The sequence below is a fragment of the Metarhizium brunneum genome, chromosome 2 (genome assembly GCF_013426205.1).
Source record: "Metarhizium brunneum chromosome 2, complete sequence".
Taxonomy (NCBI): domain Eukaryota; kingdom Fungi; phylum Ascomycota; class Sordariomycetes; order Hypocreales; family Clavicipitaceae; genus Metarhizium; species Metarhizium brunneum.
Window position 1 is genome coordinate 4,480,618 of NC_089423.1, and position 19,890 is coordinate 4,500,507.

The following is a 19,890-nucleotide window of genomic DNA, read 5'->3' on the forward strand; positions in this document are numbered from 1 at the left end:
TGCAAGACGGTTGGGTGTGGCTGGACCTTCGTTGCTGGTCACCCCCTCCAAGGCCCAAGCATCTCCACCGTCCATACCGCATAGTTCATCGTCTGCTGAGTCTTGGCCTTTTCTCTTCAATAATCTGCCAACCTGTCTCCCCGTGCTCAGCGCTTCCGCACCTTCAAGACCTTTCGGCGGCAGCCATGAGGGACTCTTCCTAACGGACCGGCCGGCGCATTAGTCTATCCCATTACACTTGTCCCGGTCTTGCTCGGCATATGACGTTGAACAGCCAGCTCCCTTCCCCTCAGGTCAGACTCCGCCTCTCCACCGGTGAAGCCAAGCCTACGACGAACCTTCTGCCCATCTCTACAGCCGCGTCCGTCTGCCGTGCATCCTCTGTATACGAATCTCGATAGCTCCTATTCTTCGACATCATAGATCACAATGGAGGCTGCTTCTGCCAGGGCGGCCGCCCGGGACCGCTGGAGCGAGTTCGGCCACGCCCCCTCCCAGCTCCAGCGCTTCATTCAAGGCGCCTGCAGTCCCGAAAACTATGAGCCGAACCTGGCTCTGAGTTTGGAGATTGCCGATTTGATCAATAGCAAGAAAGGGTCCGCCCCGCGTGAGGCCGCCACCATGATTGTTAGCTACATCAACCATCGAAACCCAAATGTTGCGCTGCTTGCTCTCAGCCTGCTCGATATCTGCGTCAAGAACTGCGGCTACCCTTTCCATCTACAGATCAGCACTAAAGAGTTTTTGAATGAGTTGGTTCGCAGGTTTCCCGAGCGCCCGCCTATGCGTCCGACCAGGGTTCAGGCCAAGATTCTCGAGGCTATTGAGGAATGGCGCGTTACCATATGCGAGACGAGCCGCTACAAGGAAGACTTGGGCTTCATTAGGGATATGCATCGCCTTCTGAGCTACAAGGGCTACATGTTCCCCGAAGTGCGACACGAAGATGCCGCAGTTTTGAACCCCAGTGATGTAAGTTGATAGTGCGAACTCGTGGCCGCCAACGTTCTTGGCGGTATAAAAGCAGCCTTGCCCAGTGCTAATGCATGTGCAGAATCTCAAGTCGGCTGAAGAGATGGAAGAGGAGGAAAAAGAAGCCCAGTCCGCGAAGCTCCAGGAGCTCATTCGACGTGGCACTCCCGAAGATCTTCGAGAAGCCAATCGCCTAATGAAGGTAATGGCCGGTTACGATACCCGATCCAAGACCGACTACCGCGCCAAAGCGGCGGAAGAGGTAGCCAAGATCCAAGCCAAAGCCAGGTTGCTTGAAGAACGGCTAGAAGCGTTCAGGCCCGGCGATAAAATGTCCGACGGCGATGTGTTCAGCGAACTGGCCTCGGCATTGCAGAGCGCACAGCCCAAGATCCAAAAGATGTGCGAAGAGGAATCGGATGATCATGATGCTGTTGCTCGGTTACTTGAGATTAATGATAGCATTCACCGCACTGTCGAAAGATACAAGCTTATCAAGAAGGGGGATGTAGACGGCGCGGCTAAAATTGCAGCGGGTTCTCTTATCCCCTCGGGTCCAGCGAAGACGCCATCAAGCTCTGGCGACGCAGCGAACGAATTATCTTTGATAGACTTCGATGCCGACGCGGCAAACGACGGTAATGGCATTGGAAACAACCAAAACAATGGCGGGCCCGCGGGTAGCACCTCACAGGCTAGTGGGTTGGAGAATGACTTGTTAGGGCTGGATATTGGCAGCTCATCAAGCAATTTTGGTCAGGGAGGCAACATTGTCCTTGGCTTTGGAGCCAATCAAAGTAAGTATAGTGTCCATGTACTGAAACTTCTTTCCTCCTCGGAGCGAAGTCTCCTGTCAAAGCCTCAAAGGCTAACATTACGCCTCATAGATATTCCAGGTCCAGCTCTGTTATCTTCCATGACACAGGACAATAGTGCCAGCGGAAATGTCTCTAACCAGACGCCTTCCTTCTCCCAATTTGCCTCATTCACATCTCCTGCAGCTTCGCAACCTGGCACCCCGCAACCTGCAGTTCATCAACAACCCAAACCCCCTTCATATCAACCGGCCTCGGATCCTTTTGCTGCCGTAGGAGCCGCATCCGCATTAACATCTGCCCCAACTCCCCCACCTCAACCCGCTGCTGTCTCTAACGACGACGACGAGTGGAACTTCTCGTCATCGCTTCCTCCAGCGGCGCCTAACAAGCCCAAGGAGCACAAGGGAACTATCAATCAGGGTCTACTGCGAACAGACTTCCTGGCAGGGCGTGCCACTAGCGCGAGCAACTCAATCCATATAACCTTTGCCTTCTCAAACAACTCTGCCCAGCCCATTACCGAACTGCACTTCCAGTTGGCGGTTACCAAGGTTAGTAGAAGCCAGTCGAAGCCCCTAGCACTTGTGGAAAGTAAAGTAAAAGTAAAATATTTCAATTACGCTAACTCCACACCAGGGCTACGAGCTACAACTCAAGCCACAGACTGGCCGAGATCTTGCGCCCAAGCAGAGTCGCGGCGTCACCCAAGAAGTAGACATTTGGCACGCCGGCAACCGAGGACACAGGGTAGACTCAGTCAAGCTGAGATGGCGCGCCACGTATAATGTCGGTGCGGAGAAGAAGAACGAAATGGGCGAGATTCCTGAATTTAGCCTGGCATAAGGATTGTCGTTTTGCAAGTCGTCAAATTTACGAGGAAGTCTGTGGGGGACGAGAGGAATCCTGCGAGGAGGGAGTCAGGAGTGTAGGAAGGCCGGCGCGCTGACACAGCCATCCGGCGGATAATTGCAAAAGGGTATGGTCGGGATCAAGCAGTATATTTTGCGTAGGTACCTACCACTTGAAAAGCGAATTGGGCAGAGATAATAGCGTATCATGGAGTAAAACCAGGTAGACGGGTACTCCGGGAGCGGCAGGCGACCCTGCATTTTATAGATGCCACTCTAAGTAAAGTTTGTCACTGCTTGCAAAAAAGCGCATCCCGAATGACGTCTCGTTCAACAGTCATGTGTATAATTTACACATACAGGCTATTTAGACAAGCAAGCCTCGTTGCTGTAGGCACAGGATTGCTTTATCCGCTGGTATACCATACACTGGGGTGGAATCCCACCAATCATTCCCAGCAACCACAATGTTTTCCACTTCCTCACACGCAACCCTGCCAGTTAGACCACGCCTGGATGAAAGAGGAAAATTCCTGACAAAAAGACGACGAACCACTCCAAACTCCATGCAAAATTGGCCAATGCATCCATCGTCCTGGAATGGAGAAAAACCCCTGGCAGCATTGTTGCGTTGGTAATCGAATTCTCGGCTCCATAAAAACCACTCGCAAGTCGACCTGACATCCCATGAATAACGACTGCGATATCCGTCCTCGAAAACTGAAACTACAAGACCGTGTCGGTGGCCCGTATGACTCCCATAAGGAGTAGCAAAATACCGGATTAATACATAAACAGAACAAATGGAACAAGGGCAATACATTGATTGTTAAGGAGTTGACATCAATGTAAAGAGTGCAGGAACCGAGGCAGGGGGGGCTGCTGCCGACGAGACGTCGCATAGTGCAGCAACGAGGACAGTGCAGTGTGCCGAGAGACATCCCCAGAGGCGCCCTGCAGACCATGCTGCCCAAATCGCCGAGTTACCTCTGCGCAAGCTGCCGAGTACTGTGGGCTTGCCTAAGCACCCAGTTCACTAACAGAAAACGCGGGCGTAGAGGGCTGGAGAACATATCCATTAGTCGGTGTCTTGTTGATTTGTGCCATGCTTTCTCGCTCGGCCTTTTCTCGCTCGCGCTGCAGCCTCTCAGCCTTGGTGATGCGAGGCTTTCTGGTGACGGCACCACCACGAGAACCAGGACCACCTCCCCGACCAGTACCTGTGCCGCCTCTAGTTGAGCCTCTACTACCCCGGGCACCTCTGCTACCTCGGCCACGCTTGGGTCGTTCGTGAGTGCTATTGCTACTCTGTTAGTTCTGGCACAGCCACATCAAGAATGACGGAAAAGCAAAGACATACATTGCGGGTTTTTCTACCTCGGGCACAAGAGGCCCAGAGTAGACAAAGAAGCCATCTCTACTGGCTGCAGCTTGAGCTTCCCATAACAGCTCCGAGTCATCTACAAAATCGTCCTCGACGTCATATTGGTCCTCCTTGAAGTTTCTCTTTTTCTTGGGCTTAACCTGCGCATCAGGTCCACTAGTCCCTCCGTTCTCCGGGTTGCTAGCTTCGCCGTCGGAGTTGTCCAGTGACATCTCATCCCCAGACTCTCGACCCAGCTCGGCCTTTTCAAGTGATGCTGTAGCAGCCTCAATACGGGCTTTGCGGTCCCGATTTGCAGCCTGACGCGGGTGAAGGGCATCCCACCCATACTGTTCTTCAGCTAATCGCATAAAGTTGACATACTTGTTGTTTTCGCCATGCCCGATGGGAATAGTCAAGACAATAGTGGGAGCTTGGACCTCCTCACCAGGTCGAGCCTTGCCAAAATCCAAAATAGAGCGCCCTTCGCTGTCCTGGAAATCGTCGAGAGTATCCGTTCTCGGTGTAGACACGCCCGTAGCAGGCTTCAGTTTGGGAGAAGACCTTCGGATAGGACCATTTGATATAGTAGTAAAGTTGGCCTGGTTTACCACAGGTCGTTGAATAGCTGCTACAGTGCTCTCCTTCTTCGAATCGACTGCAGTTGGGGGAGCCCCGAGTGTTGATGTAGGTCTGTAGGAAGGCGACGGCGGCATGGATGATGAGTCTTTGCCATGGAGCCGACTATGAGCCGAAGCTGTTGGGTGTCCATGCTGTGACATACTCGGCGAGGTTGCCGTTGCCGTTGCCGTTCGAGCTTGTGGCTCTATTATACTCGCTATCGAGGGAGATCGGTTTGCCGCTTGCGCCGGGCCCCGGGGGGAGCCTGAAGTGGAGGAGTATGGATTTGCATTTTGGGATGTAATAGTTTCGCGTACGGGGTCATAGTTGCCGCGTATTGGATCATAGCTAAGTCCGCTGCTGCGCACGGGTATTGAGGCGGATGGCGGGTCAGCATTCAGAATGCTCTGCATCGACCCAGGATACCCCTCTCTCTTTGGCATCTTGGGCGAGCCGCGGAGGTCTGAGGCTCCCAGAAGTTGATGCTGCTGTGATGGCGATGATATGCCACCATGCTGGCCAGAAGCAGTTCTCGGGACGTCGGAGTCTGGGTCTGCATCCGAGGCGGGCGCAATTTTTCGCTTGCGCTGGATAGGAAGGGCGCTGGGGTCACGAGGCTTCCGAGGCTTGCGCACTTTGCTCGGGTCAGCGCCGTCCATCGTCTTGGGTTTCACGGTAGAACCAGGCTTCCGACCAGGCTTCTTGCGCGGAAGGCCGGCAGCCGTGAGCTGAACCCACTGCCCATCGATAAGTTCGTATCTCTTCTGAGCCGGTGCGCGCCCACTGGCCGTGGTGCCGCTTGGCGACGGTTGTTGGTATGACTGGAAGGTTAATTGACGCTGGTTGGGAGACTGGTCGCTGCCCACGACAATCTGCTCTCGGTCCGTGTCCATGGTAACGAGGCTATTGGGTTTGGTGGCGGAACGGTGGAGGATCGGATATCGAAGCCAGAGCTTCTACAAGCTCGAGATGGCTCCTCTCGACTGGTGCGCTCGCCGCAAAGATACACCGTATGCCGGAAGATGAGGATGCCTTCCTAGTACGAAGGATGGGCCCGAGTTTGGTTTCTGTACAAGGCCGACTGTCTATAGCGTCCGACGGTCGTTGTTGAGGAATGAAGCATGTGTGGTCGGGAAAATAGCGAATTAATTAGACGATTATATCGAACTCGGCCGACTTGAAAGATGGAACTGCGGAGGGACGGAAACATGCAAGACAAGATGTAACAGGACCTAGGCGCTGCCAAGGGGAAAGAAAATCGCCATGAACTCTAGCAGGGAACACAAACAGACAGAAGAGGAATGACGGAACAAAGACAACAGAGACAGAGGTCCCGGAGGGGGGTGCGTGCTGAAACCCCGAATCGAATTAATGTCAAGTCTGGTTGGATAGACTCTGATGCAAGTGTCGCGCAGTGCAGTGTGGCGGTCGGCAGAAACCAGACACGAAAAGTACCTTGTACCCGCAGAGCTAGATTGAGCGGGTGCTGACTGGCCGGGGGGACGAAGCGCGGACAGGCGAGCGTCGTGAGTGGCCGAAAAAAATAGACTGCGGGTGCGCCGCGCGCAGCAGCAGCGTCTGGTGGAGACACGCCTCGAACTTCCGCTGCCGCTGCCGCTGGTGCTCGTGCTGGTGCTGGTGCTGGGCTGGCGCTGTTCCTGCGAGGTGCGCGGTGCCAAGGGCCAGGCGCCCGGTGCGAATAGCCTCACGAACCACGCAAGAGGGGTTGGGCAACGATGGCGGGCGGCCCGGCAGCTCTGTCTGCGCAAAAATGCACTGGATGCGTCGACACAGACAGCTTGGCTACGGCTCTGTATGCCGCGGAGAGCGCTGCACAAAATGATGACGGTTTGGCGATGGCACAGATGCGGCGACGCGGGCAAATCGATGCAATCTGGCGATGCGCCGTGTTGGATTTGGGTGATGTGGGCGGTTGGGGATGGTGAAGGAGTCAAAGTGGAAAGGAAAGGGGGAGAGAAAATTCGAGGGGGGGGCGGCGATGGCGATGGGAGGATAGGAGGATGGGGCTGGAATTTGGGGATGGCTACAACTTTCGGAACAACGAAACAACATTTCTTATTCCACCTGCGCTATAAGGACGGAAAACCGGGGCACGACGGCTTAATCAGGTAGAATAACTCGAATGACGGCCTCAAGTCATGGCTTGACTAGACGAGAAACGAAACACCAGAACCAAGGATCTCCAAGAGCTGCAACGACAACAACAGGGGGGAGGTGGGTGAGGATGACGGGCGAAGGGGCAGGAGCGGAGGGATGGCCTACAGGGCGTGGCATGGGAAAGTAAAGCAAGAAAGAAACGTAAATGGGGTCACTGGATGCACAGGTCAAGCGTGGACAAAGGGAGAAGAGAGACGGAGACGGGGCTTGCCTGGAGAGAATAAAAAGGTGTCAACTGTGCATTGGCAAAGCCATCAGACTAAACCAGAGGAGAAATGATAAAACACCAGGCCGCGTCCAAGATTGGCGGCTTGGGAGACGGCTGGGAGCCTCAGGTCCGACATTTGGATGGACATGGGCAATACAGGAAACCTCTGGGGGCGGGCCATTGCGGGCAAGGTACTCGGTACGGACTGCGGACTACGGAGTACAGACATGGGAGGGCTCGGTAAAGTGTCAAGGCACTTAAGCAGGTATTCATTCCAGGCACTTGGCACTTGGGCGCTCATTGCATGTATGTAGTTCCGGATGCTCCATTCTATCACTGTACTGTACATACTCAAGTACAATGCACATGCTTCCACAGGCTCATCACTCACCAATGCAGCTGATACGCATCAGACCAGACTTGATACTGAGGACAAAAGCTGCTGGGGACCGCTGATTGACCTGCCCATCCCACCCCCCCCAAGTGCAGAAACAGGCAGCCTGGCGCACTGGGTTGAGCCGAGTCGGATTCAACGGTGCAGCTCGTCAACGTGGAACTTTATCATAAATAAAGGGCACATGTGGGGAGACACAGAAAGAGGTAACGAAGAAAGAAGCTCAAGCCAGGTTGGGGCCCTCCCCTCCCCCCCTCCATGCAAGATTGTTCACCCGTTTTCACTCGGCGTATACATGCCGGCCAATCACAGGGCGCGCCGCTGCCGATGAATTGTGCTCAATGCTGGCTTGTCAGGTTCTCGATGACACCTGAAGGGGTTCGGGCAAGGGGCGTGCCTGTTTCTAGCTTAGCGGGCCCAGAGGAGGTTAATGAACGAGAGATCCTGCCACCCCAGCTCCCCCCTGTCATCGTGTGTCACACTGCTGGGCGTCTGCCATCTGGGTCTACCGAGGACGGAGGATGCTGTGCACATGTGCAGAGTACTAGTACTCCGTATTATACCAGATGCAAGTGCCGAGTGCTTACTCTGTACCACGTAATTGTCTGTTGTGCGGCCACACCGACATGCTTTCTTAGTGCTGCAGCTGCGGCCACATGCTGCGCAAGACTTGAGCATTTTCTCGCCTCTGCTCGGGAGGAGTGCCCCTTGTCTTACCCGGCCCTCGTTAATTTTTTTAATGCTTGATGCCCCCAATAAGTGTCAGATTAGCGCGGCTCGCGCACGCGGTCCATTAGGCGACCATATTTGTCTGTCCCGCCAGCAACAAAAAGTTCCTTCCGCGTTTTGGTTGGGCAAGTACTACAATGCTGTGTGCATTTGCAGTATCCTGCGAACGACGTCGGGGGGGGATGCAGCTGTACAGTTTAGTGACCTGCTAGGTGCTATTTTCAATTTGGCGCATGCCCGGCATTTAGTAGTAGTAATATTGAACTGCTTGGGCAGACCCAACCAGACCTGACATGTCGCTCAATAAGTACCTAGGTAGGTTCGCCCGAGGATTGAAATTCTGACCCGCCCGGGTAATCACATGTACTTTACATGCTTAAGTACTTGAGTACTTGAAGTACTTTTCTTGTAGTACCAGACGACACTGCGCGAGTGCCCGGGAATAGAAGAGTGAGAAAACGCCGCCATGGGGGCTCCAAGCACATGAATCGTACCTCAGCACCTGTCAGATACCCAGGTAGGCACCTGATAATATTGAATATTCAATGCTGCTATTAACCCCTGCTGTGTCAGTGCAGGAAGCTCCTTGCCTTCCAAAGTTGCTACCCTAGACCCCAATACTACGATGTACCAAGTACTTAGGTACATAGAAACCCACGCACTAGGTCTGCGCCAAAACCTCCGAGACGTCGAATTTAGAGGGCCTCAGGCAAATGACTACAAAAATCCGATTCAGACGCGTGTATATATTTTTATTTGATTTTTTTCTCTCGTGTCTCTATACAGGTACGGTGTGCGGCTAGTTCTATCCCCTTCACTTCCCCGGCCCTATAAATAGGGAGGATAGTACATGCGGCCCGCTGGCCTGCAAGATCTGAGGGTGTTCTGGAAGCCTTTGGCAACATTGAATAAAAACGCCGGATCGACGCTAATGCAGGTGTGGCTGTGCTGGGCCAGTGCAGCCCCAAGCCCCAGTTCCCTCTAGCCTAAGTACATATGTATCCTTTGTCATGGGCTGCATAACCAATATCCGTGCATTGAACAAGCAGTTCTATACAAGAAGAATGCCGAGCAAGTACTACCCAAACATACGGCTTGACCGAATTTTCTATTCATAGAAAGCTTGCATACACGCGAAAGTCATTTCAAAAATGCAACACCACAAAATTTCATCTGCACTAGCACAGCAGGAAATGATAATAGGCTAGACGAGATGCGGACACAGAAATTTTGTTCGCACGGAGTATTTTGTGCTCCAACAAACCGACCCCGGGCTACTGGGTGAAAGCACGATGTAATGCTCATGACACAGGGAATTGATTTATATTTTTTAGTTTTCTTTCTTTCTATTACTTACATATATATACACGGTTTTTTTTTTCGCTTCGGCTCATTCTGTTCTGCTGTCTGCTGCAGGAATGACTTATGGTCCAAATGTACCAAGAATATGCCGGCTCACGTGTCTTGGCATCGCCTCCAAAGTATCTGGCTGCCCCACGACGCCAACCGCTACGTTTTCGTCAGCCATGACCGCAACCCCGACTGACGATCGAGACCACAGCGTCTAGCAGCTCAGAATAACCTCTTGATAACAACATGGACCCGACTCTCCTCATAGGAGATATTGTAGAGAGAGATTCGAAGGAGAAAAGGCCCGTTCGTTTTCCCGCAGTGCCGTCATCGTCTACCGGCTTCCCCTCACACAAGAGGCGCTGGAACAATTCTGCCTTCAAACAGCAACGAGCTGGGAATCTCGACCAGAAAGCCCCTGCATTCGAAGAGAATGAGAACGTTGACATACAAGGAACTGGAAAGCAAAATGATAATCCGTCGCAAGGCTTTGACCGGGCGGAGAGACAGCGTATCGACCGAGAAAACAGACAGAAATTGGCGGCCATGACACCGCAAGAAATCGCACAAGCACAGGAAGATATCATGACGGGGTTGAATCCTGGGCTTGTTCAGCGCTTACTGCAGCGCGCAACTATAGATGAACCAACTGGGCCTTCACCGTTTGATCTGCCGGATGACGTGACCAAGACCACAGGGCAAGCCGAGATCCCCTTGAGCAATCCTCCTTCGATCGAGATATCGGATTCCGAAAAGCCGCAGAATGTGCAGCCTTTGGAAGAGAGACATCAACCTGCGTCCGGCCCACATGGCAGAGAACCTGCAGGACTACCGTCGAAAAAGATTGCAGATGATTACGACGAAGATAAAGCCCCCTCTCAAATTCCAGCAGATTTATTCCCCATTAAAGAGCTGCCGAAGACAACGCACTTCCCTGTGCCGCCTAGCCTTCCAGATCTTGATCCTTCCGACCCCAACTTCCTGGCGACTCTCCATGAAAAATACTTCCCGGAACTCCCTGCGGACCCGAGTAAGCTTGCTTGGATGGCACCCCTACCCAGCGAAGATAGCACTGCGGACAAGGACTCAACGTATTATCCACACCCTGAAATTTCCGTATCAGCTCTGCGATTCGATTTCCGTGGTCGTTTTCTATCTCCAAGAGTGAGCCGCTCTATTGCTTCAACCAAAGGCCTGCACCACCACGGAGAGGCGCCCGAGGCTGCTGGGTATACCATTGCCGAGCTAGCACGCTTGGCTAGAAGTGCCGTACCTGCCCAGCGATGCTTGGCCTATCAAACCTTGGGAAGGATTCTATATCGCCTGGGCAACGGAGAATGGGGGAAAACCGACAACGACCCCATTGCCATGGGAATATGGGCAGCGGCGAAGAAGGGTAGAGTACTGGACAGTTTAATGGAGGCCGCTGCTGGTGAAGGTGGCCACCGAGGTAGCAGGGCATATGCCACTGAAGCCTTGTGGCTGTTTGAGAGAGGAGGCTGGAAAGAGAAGTATCAGGGGCGTTGAAGAAGCGTTCTAGAGTCAAGAGAGAGCCAAGGGCGAAAGGGAAAACAACAACAGCAACAGTTCCGACTAGTGGTTTAGGCATCAACAAAGACCCGCGGATACATACTACAAACAATGGTGGTGGAGGCACTCAAAGGCCGAATTGCCCACACTTCGGACGAGTCACAACTAGGCATGGGCCAATCATTAATGCGTCGAGCATTTTTGTAATGTCGCAACATTGGCCAAATTTAATTTTTCGATGCGCATAAGTTTTGAAATCACGAAGCATTGAAGGCGGGCATTCTGCATGACGGGTTGAGACAGGGTTCAATACATCCCTGGCAGAAATAGGACTCCAGCAATGCTTGTGTCTCCATATGCAGGTGTCAACATGCGAGCAGAGCGAGAGGCCGGGGAAGTAGGCAATACCAGCGATGGGCACTTGAGATAAACTGTTGTCCGGCTCAAACGATACTACGTAGTGGTGTCCCGCCATGGGTTAAATCAATTGACCCCGGCTGTCTCCCGCTGGGCTGGCTGCTACTGGGCCGAGAAACAAACCAGACCGATTTTACTTGCCAGTCCAAACAACTTGCCTGCTAGCTACTTATGTAGGTTCGCAGCGAAAATGTACAAAGTATCTAGGTACATAGATTATTCAGTCCAGATTCTGGTTTTGGATATGAAAACAGCCACATCCGACCCAAAAGGAAGTAGTAGTAGTAGCTAGCTATCGTCATTCTCCAGCCCCCGATGTGTGTCTTTAATATTTGTGGGAGGTGTCGTTGGAGGAACGAGCGGTACTCTGGTATTGGACACTGCACAGCGGGAATGGTGTACTCGCCCGCCTTGATGCATGCCACGTCTTGTCAGGTAAAGTACCGATGAAGTTGGATTGGATGGTGTGTGGTGGTTGTGTGGATTGTGGATTATGGACTGTGGACTGAGAGACTGCGGACACTACTCCATATGTATGTATGTACTCTATCGGAATTGCCAATGGCCAGTCAGACCGGCAAACAATAATCCATAAAAATATTGTATGCTCCAGTGATGATTGGTCCTGATGGTCGTCAATGTGCTCAACGGTGGGACGGGGACGGGGACGGGGACGGGAACTGGCTGTACGGTACGGAGTAGTTCAGAATAGTGTTCACATATTGACTTTTTTTTTTTTTGGCTCAAAGTTGCACCGGGACTTGCGCTGCGGCGGTTGGGCTGCTTGCACCGGCACTGGCGCGACTTGGTTGAGTTGGAAGTTAATTAGTAAAAGAGATGGACCCTCTCTGGAAAGGTTCGTTGACAAGTCTGCAGTTGGGACTGGGCACTCATAGCAATTGATCTAGGTGCACTAGACCAGACTTCAATGTTGACTCTCCGTTGCCGGCCAGGCATTGCAGACCGTGTACAGAGTAGTAATTGGCCTTGACAGGCTTCAATACCAATTGAAAGATTCTGCTGCATTTCTGGTGCAACTGGGCCTGGGCCACATGCAGTCTGGTGAGGCAAGACGGCTCCAGTGGAAGCATAGTGAGTGATTGGAGATTTTAACAACAGTGCTAACTATACTAATACTACCAGACTAGTACTAGCACTAGACTCGAGTTGACCCAAAAAAAAAAAAAAACACCCGATCAGAAAACTGTGCCCGCATTTTCGCCTGCCCTTGTCTTGCTTCCCTTTCTCCCCATCCCAGCCCGACAGCACAACGGCATCGCCGCCGACGTCGCCAATTCCCGTCCTCCCCCCTCTGGGTGCTCGCCCTTTGTTCCTTGTACGCCATTCTCGCTGCAGCCTGTTCTTCTAGTCTTCTTCTCTCCGACGTGTAGAAAACCTTCCTGGCCTTTGCCTACTGTCGCCGCCAATCCCAGACCGAGTCGCTGTCTTCCTTGATAGACCGCCTTTCGCGTCGCCCTTTGCCCATTGCTCATCGCCCATCGCTCTTGCAAGCGGACGAATTCAACAGAGTGTCAAGTCTGCTTGAATTGACTTCAGGCTTTGCGGCTTTGCTTTGTTGGCCTCGCTATTTCAGAAGCGATCAGGGGACCGGTTGTCTGTGACGCCGCTCATACCGCCAAGCGACAAAGAAGGCTTTCCATCAGAAGCCCCCATCGTGCCCCATTAGCATCAGCACCGGCATTTGTGTCGAACTCGTTGGAACCTTGCATCTCGCCTCGGACCCCATCGAGAACAATACAGACGCTGTCATCGATCTCGTTTACCGATACCCTCTGTCGGCTTGCGAATCGTGACGAGCCTGCCCGTCTTTGCGAGTGCCAACCAACAGCACGGAAAAAGAAAACGAGAGAGAAAAAGGACAGAGGTCAAAGCAAAAGTCCCTGCACGCAATTGCAACAACGTTGCAACAGAACAACTCTACGAGCCACCCACGTCTACTGCAAAACGCAAACACGTTTGAGATCCTGTGACTTTGACTAGCCATGGCATCTCCCTTGCAGTTCGCATATCGGACCCAGAAGGCCATTGGTGTCTTCGACGCCGCTCCGGCCTACGAGCCTCTCGCTGGGTTCACCAAGCCCGAAGGAAATCTGCGGTGCAGCGCATACTCGCCCTGCGGCCGTTTCTTTGGCTGGGCCTCTCCTGAAACCGTCACTGTTGTCGATGCCTCGGCTGGTAACGTCGTTCTCGTCTTGCCCATCATCAACGTTTACGAGCTTGGTTTCTCCCCTCTAGGTACCTTTGTCATTACCTGGGAGCGGCCAGCCAAGGATGAGGCCGGTGACGCCACCAAGAACCTCAAGATCTGGCGGACAGTCGAGGACGGCGTCGCCGGAGCTGACAAGCAACCCATTGGACGCTTTGTTCAGAAGCAGCAGGGTGGCTGGAACCTCCAGTACACGGCCGACGAGAAGTACTGTGCTCGGCTGGTCACGAATGAGGTCCAATTCTACCAGAGCCACGACCTCGTCACCGTCTGGAACAAGCTGAGGGTCGAAGGGGCCGCTAATTTCGCCCTTGCGCCGGGAAGCCAGAACCACGCCGTGGCCGTCTTTGTCCCCGAGAGAAAGGTGAGTTTTCACTGCCACAAAGTGTGGTTAGCTTCCGCTCCTGCAAGGACATTATTGCTGACTTGCTCCTCCAGGGCCAACCCGCCGTCGTCAAGGTGTACAACGTCCCGCTCTTCCAGAACCCCATCTCGCAAAAGACCTTCTTCAAGGGCGACAAAGTCCAGTTCAAGTGGAATAAGCGTGGCTCCTCTCTGCTTGTCCTGGCTCAGACGGATGTCGATAGATCTGGCAAGAGCTACTATGGGGAGACTACTTTGTATCTGCTCAGCACCAACGGCGCCTTTGATGCTCGCGTGACCCTCGACAAAGAAGGCCCGATTCACGATGTGTCTTGGTCGCCAAATTCCCGTGAGTTTGGTGTCGTCTATGGCTACATGCCAGCCAAGGCTACCATCTTCAATGACCGAGCCGTCGCCAAGTACTCATTCCCTCTCGGCCCACGCAACACCATCACGTTTTCCCCGAATGCTCGCTTTGTCCTCGTTGCTGGCTTTGGCAACCTGGCCGGTCAGATCGACGTGTATGATCTGGAAAAGGACTATCGCAAGGTCTGCACTATTGAAAGCGGCAACCCCAGCGTGTGCGAGTGGAGCCCAGACAGTCGCTACATCATGACGGCCACAACATCCCCGCGTCTTCGTGTCGACAATGGCGTAAAGCTTTGGCACGTGGGCGGCAGCATCATGTATAGCGAAGATATGGTCGAGTTGTACAACGTTTTGTGGCGACCTTCGGCTCCTGAGAATGTGGCCGGTGGTGATCCGCTCAACCCTGTGCCCTCCCCCCATGCCTCTGCTGCTGCTTACCTTGGTACTGTGAAGACGCCCAGCAAACCTGCCGGGGCTTACAGGCCCCCCGGCGCCAGAGGTCTGGCCACGCCTCTTCACTTCAAGCGCGAAGACGAGGGCGGTGCAGCCCACTTTGTGAGCAACGGAACGCAGAACGTTGGTCCCAACGGCTTCGGTCGTCCTCGCCGTGGAGTCCCCGGTGCTGAGCCAGCCGAACCGTCGCAAGCCGCGGCGAGGGTTGTGCCTGGAGCCGAGCCAGTAGGTGAAGATGGCGCCAAGAAGAATAAGAAGAAGCGTGGCAAGAAGAATAACCAAGAAGGCCGGCCCGAGGCGGAGCCCAATGGCGGCGCTAGTCTTGCCCCCTACGACAATCGTGCCCCTGGCTCTGGTAGAAGCCCTGAAAGACGTGGCCCTGCTAATGGCAATGGTCGAGATCACAGAAGCCGATCCCGAAACAACGGAGGTAGCCGCAGTCGCAGCAATACCCAGCATGGCCAGCGTTTGAACCTTGGCCAGCAGAACAATTATTATGCGCAGCAGCAAGGCGGCGCAGCTGTTGCTGGCGCCGCGGCCGACGCCGGCCAAAGTGCCAACGCCAAGAAGATCCGCAGCCTTCAGAAGAAGATTCGTGCGATTGAGGATTTAGAAATGCGACTTGCTGGCGGAGAGAAGCTTGAAGACACACAAGTCAAGAAGATCAACACCAAGTCGGCTGTGTTGAGAGAGCTCGAAGGCTTAGAAAAGGAGGCTTAATCTTGTGACAAGATATCCGTGTATATATGGAATGGGCAATTTTTATCATGATGTGATCCCGGATGGAGCGGTTCCATGCAGGGGAGATTTCATCCCTACGTTATGTGTGGACATGCAAGCTGTGTCGGCAAGCAAAGCAAATTGAACAGATGCCAACATGATTGACGGACTCTGGATGTATGTATGACAAGAAGGAAGCTGTCTTTTTGTGTTTTGGAAAACCGTCAATTGCGTCACATCGAAAACATGGGGCGTCACAGTGGTGCATCCCAGCCTGCATCGGGCTGGTGTAGTATGATGAGGCAAAACTTGATCTCACGGGGTTGAGATTGAGGGGGGACAAATATTGAGAGTGGCATTTGGAGGGAGTAAAAAGTTGGAAGAACCTGCTGGTGTTTGATGACGGAGAATTGCATCTTGATAACCCAGCGAGTCGACAAGGTCTGAATAGAACGATAACACTTCATTGTAATTGGTGTCTTCTGAAAATGTAGAGATTTTGGTTGAGAACTGCCCATTGTGATGGTATTAAAACGTTGAAGAATTGTGTCAACAGCCGCTGTGAGTGAGTGCAAGGATGTGTCATAGGATTTGATGTCCTTGTGGAAGAGATAGATCAGTTGCTCATCCAGACGTCGCCTCGCGCAGCTCGACCAGGTGGCGAGACGGAGCGTCAACGCCAAAGTCCAACGCTACAACATATTTGGTTCGCAATAAAGGAGGGAAAACGTGTTCGAAGTCGTGTTGAAGCCGGTGCTGCGAAATGCTGACCGTGTGTAATTGTCCCAGGACTCGGTTTCAAATTGCAAAGAAAGCTTTAGATCCATAACGCGTAATAGTGCTTGCCTCTTCAACAATTCGCATCGATTCGATGCCCGGTTAGCTCAATCGGTAGAGCGTGAGACTCTTACGAGTACACGAAATCTCAAGGTTGCGGGTTCGACCCCCGCATCGGGCTGTTCCTATATAAGAACGATTGACAACATATTTTTTTGGGCAAATTCTTAGCAAATTGTCTTGCCCCCCCTCTTTTTTTTCCTTTTTCTTCTTCAACTTCTAGCCATTGATCGCCAGGGAAATTGGAAATTGACCGTTGGATATATTTTTCAAGCCGCGTGCTTCTAATTGCCGTCAGATGGTATCTCTGTGCCTATTCCAAGATCTCTCCCAGGGCAGGTCGATTGTCAGCATGGGATTCTCGCTGGACAGACGAATATGCAGCACGGCTGGGCTGCTGGTCAAGGCAACTCTCCTTTGGCGGTTCAACTCGTAGGAAAGAAGGTAGGTACTGTTTTAATGTGTTCATTTTTATTCATCTACTAATAACTGAGAGTTGTATGTTGTTCGACAGATATCGGTGGCCATGATGCAGGGCTTCAAAAGCAGGAAAATAGGATAATAAACAAACTCCAAGCAACGCTATGCGAAACCGCCCTCGGCGAAAACATTTGAATCCGAGCCGCCATCAGTCGCTCTGACCCGTATTGGACTCGTTCACTCTGGCGACGTTTTTCTCGGCGGCATCTCTGTCAGCCAGCATCCTGGCCGCCCTTCTCTCCATCCTGGCCACGCCCCTGGCCCTCTTCTCGTCCAGCTTCGCCTGGTCCTCTCGCAGCTGGCGAATGACTCTGCTCTTTGCGCGAATTTTGCCACCATATCTCCAGAACACAAAGGGGATAGGGATGATGGCGACCTCGAGCAGACCAAGCAGAGTGCCCGCCCACTGCGCACTGAGCACGCGGTACATTTGCGGGCCAGCAAGGGGCAGCGTGCCGCCGATTACGCTCCTGATGACGGCGTTGCCGGCCAGAGCGCTTGCGGCGTAGATGCCGTAGGCCCCGGCGAGGTAGTTGGATCCGTAGATGAAGCTGATTGTGTTGCCGCATCCAAAGGGGATGCCAAAGGCTATGGGCGCGGCCCAGTGGATGGACGCGGGCAGGCAAGTCCACGAAAAGCCAAGCTGGCCGACGGCCGTGGAGACAGCGCCAATGGCCATGATGGAAGCCTGCGCCTCGGGGTACGGCTTGCCCGTCTCTGGGTCTCGCGCCTGCAAGTTGATGATGTGTCGAAACAAGGGCTCGGCAGCGATGGCGGTCAGAGTGCCGATTCCGATTCCGCAGAATGCCAGGCCGGATATGCCAGGACCCCATCCCCTGTGCTGTGAGAAGACGATGGGGTAGGCAACGAAGCAGAGGTAGAGAATTCCGTAAATGATGGAGATCCTGTGCGTTTTCCGGGGTCAGCCAGTTTGGACACGCACACACACACACACACACACACACACACAAAGGATGCGCGAAATCTTCCGTACCAGAAATTCATGAACCACAGGATGGGCTCGGTCGCAAACAGGACGAATGGCCGGCTCAGGTTTACCTTGAGCAGGTGCAGAGTCGACACCCGTTGGTCGTACTGGCACCAGTACCGGGGGTCGTCCATTTGCCTGCGCATCCTGGCGGCCTTGCGCTGTAGAACCTTTGGCGCATACGTCTCCTTGACGGTGCACATGAGGGCAATGGCGAGGCCGGCCATGATGAGCACAATCCAGTTGGCCCAGCGCCATCCGAGGTATTGAAACACGAAGCCGCCGATGATGGGGCCCGTAACGGGGCCGTTGAGCGGTGCCACTCCGAAGAGAGACATGCTCCTGGCGAGATAGTCTGGGTTTGAGACATCGACGACACTGCCCGGCGCGTTGGAAATCATGACGGCGCCAAAGAATGCCCTGCACCAAGGATTTGGTTGTTAATACAAACGTTCAGCCGGCGGGGGGCCATTCTAGTGGTTCGGAGGCAAATAAATAACACGCGGGGAAGAAAAAAAGAAAGAAAGAAAAAAGAAAAAAGAAAAAAGAAAAAAGAGAGACGTACCCGATGAAACGCACCACGATAATGGTGGTCAAGGAGTTCGCCAGACCGCAAGGGATAATCAAGACGGCCCACAGGCAAAGACACACAATGTAGATGATTTGGCGGCCGTACAGCTCACTCAAGGGAGCAACAACCAGGCTGCCGGCAGCGAGGCCGAGGAGGTACGTGGTCATGCCAAGCGTGACAATGGTGGTTGTTGAGCCAAACTCTTGGATCAAGCCGGGCGTGGATGAGGTATAGCTGGTGCTGTACATGGTGGCAACCCAGGTGGCAAACGACACACAAAAGATGCACCAGCATCTGTACCACAGGGGCCAGTTCCTGGGGTTCTCGGGGTCGTTTTCCTCAAAGTACACCTCGTACTCTGGCGGACGGGATGCGGTGCTGCCGATGCTGGTGCCGGTCCTGGTGTAGGTGATGGGCTCGCGGGCCATACGCTCGGCTTCCGTCTCGACATCGGGCGTGATGCAGTGGTCGAGGTTCTCATACGGGTCAGTGGCATCCAGCCGTTGAGAAGCATTCGACGGCCGGCTGCGGTTGGTGTACGAGGGTTTGATGGGCTCGAGCCGAGGCGACTCGGCGTCAGACCAGGAGCGGGAGGTGGACGACGGGATGGTATCGAGCTGGTTTCCGTCACCCGCGGACGTTGCTGCCGGTGCCTTTTCGGGATCGGGAGCCATTTGTCGGACCAGACAGCCTTTGGCTGTCGAGACTTGGTTCTTTTAGGTGCCCAGAAGGACGCAGGGTCGGTTGATGTCGGAGCCGGATGTATCTCTATGCTTTCCACAGCCGTGGAATGGGAGCCGGTGGGACATTGGGCAGAAGCGCAAGATAGACAACAGCACAAGGGACACGGGGGTTGAGAAAGATGGAGGTTGGAGAAGAAGAAAAAACCCTACGCGCACACGAGGAGATGTTGAGAGACGAACCAGGGCCGGGCCGTACGTCGGACTGAGATTTGGCACGAGCACGGACAGACGGGACTGGTTGACGGGAACCGCAACCGGAGCAAAAAAGGGAAGAGCAACAGGAGCAACAGGAGCATGAATAGGAATAGCAGCAGAAACAGGGATGGAAATGGGGACCAACTCTTGTACATGCATGCGTGTGTAGAACGGGATGGGGGAAGCTGTATCGTACGAGTCACATAGTCCGAGGGGACAGACAGAGAACACGGGATAAGGAGAAGACGAAGAAGAAAAACCCTGAGGGTTACATTGCTGGAATGCTGGCTACAGTATTGCGAAAGGGCAGACAATTGAACTACCGTTTGCGGCCGTCATGGATCAATGAATGAACGGATCATTGTTGTCCACGGGTTGCGTCGGACATAAAGCGGAGACTTGGAATTTCCTAGGTGGGACGGAACCGAGTCCGCCATTCTGACTCGCCCGAGCATCTGGAGCGGTGTGGCCCCCGAGCCGCCCAAGTGGGTTCTCGTGTCGAGCAGTCCGCGGAAT

General features: G+C 53.5%; 5 protein-coding genes and 1 non-coding gene across 6 annotated transcripts; 4 read left to right on the top strand and 2 right to left on the bottom strand.

Annotated features, from left to right (window-relative positions):
* Window positions 1–429: 429 nt before the first annotated feature.
* G6M90_00g043070 (uncharacterized protein) lies at window positions 430–2,633 on the top strand (the record flags this gene model as incomplete). Its single annotated transcript, XM_014692155.1, has 4 exons — window positions 430–972; window positions 1,055–1,769; window positions 1,860–2,341; window positions 2,427–2,633. 4 exons carry the CDS (start codon window positions 430–432, stop codon window positions 2,631–2,633), a joined length of 1,947 nt encoding a protein of 648 aa, XP_014547641.1.
* A 1,025-nt stretch (window positions 2,634–3,658) lies between these two features.
* Window positions 3,659–5,515, bottom strand: G6M90_00g043080 (uncharacterized protein; the record flags this gene model as incomplete). Its single annotated transcript, XM_014692156.1, has 2 exons — window positions 3,659–3,941; window positions 3,999–5,515. 2 exons carry the CDS (start codon window positions 5,513–5,515, stop codon window positions 3,659–3,661), a joined length of 1,800 nt encoding a protein of 599 aa, XP_014547642.1.
* Window positions 5,516–9,727: 4,212 nt separating this feature from the next.
* Window positions 9,728–11,008, top strand: RBA50 (RNA polymerase II-associated protein RBA50; the record flags this gene model as incomplete). Its single annotated transcript, XM_014692157.1, has 1 exon — window positions 9,728–11,008. The coding sequence occupies one exon, from the start codon at window positions 9,728–9,730 to the stop codon at window positions 11,006–11,008; it is 1,281 nt and encodes a 426-aa protein (XP_014547643.1).
* A 2,423-nt stretch (window positions 11,009–13,431) lies between these two features.
* Window positions 13,432–15,560, top strand: EIF2A (Eukaryotic translation initiation factor 2A; the record flags this gene model as incomplete). The annotated part of the gene is made up of 2 exons (XM_014692158.1): window positions 13,432–14,019; window positions 14,094–15,560. 2 exons carry the CDS (start codon window positions 13,432–13,434, stop codon window positions 15,558–15,560), a joined length of 2,055 nt encoding a protein of 684 aa, XP_014547644.1.
* An 873-nt stretch (window positions 15,561–16,433) lies between these two features.
* On the top strand, window positions 16,434–16,518 carry G6M90_tRNA00000041. The gene has a single exon. It is a non-coding gene; the product is annotated as a tRNA-Lys (tRNA).
* A 507-nt stretch (window positions 16,519–17,025) lies between these two features.
* On the bottom strand, window positions 17,026–19,110 carry mdrA_2 (Major facilitator superfamily multidrug transporter mdrA; the record flags this gene model as incomplete). The annotated part of the gene is made up of 3 exons (XM_014692159.1): window positions 17,026–17,782; window positions 17,872–18,285; window positions 18,431–19,110. The coding sequence occupies 3 exons, from the start codon at window positions 19,108–19,110 to the stop codon at window positions 17,026–17,028; spliced, it is 1,851 nt and encodes a 616-aa protein (XP_014547645.1).
* Window positions 19,111–19,890: the final 780 nt, after the last annotated feature.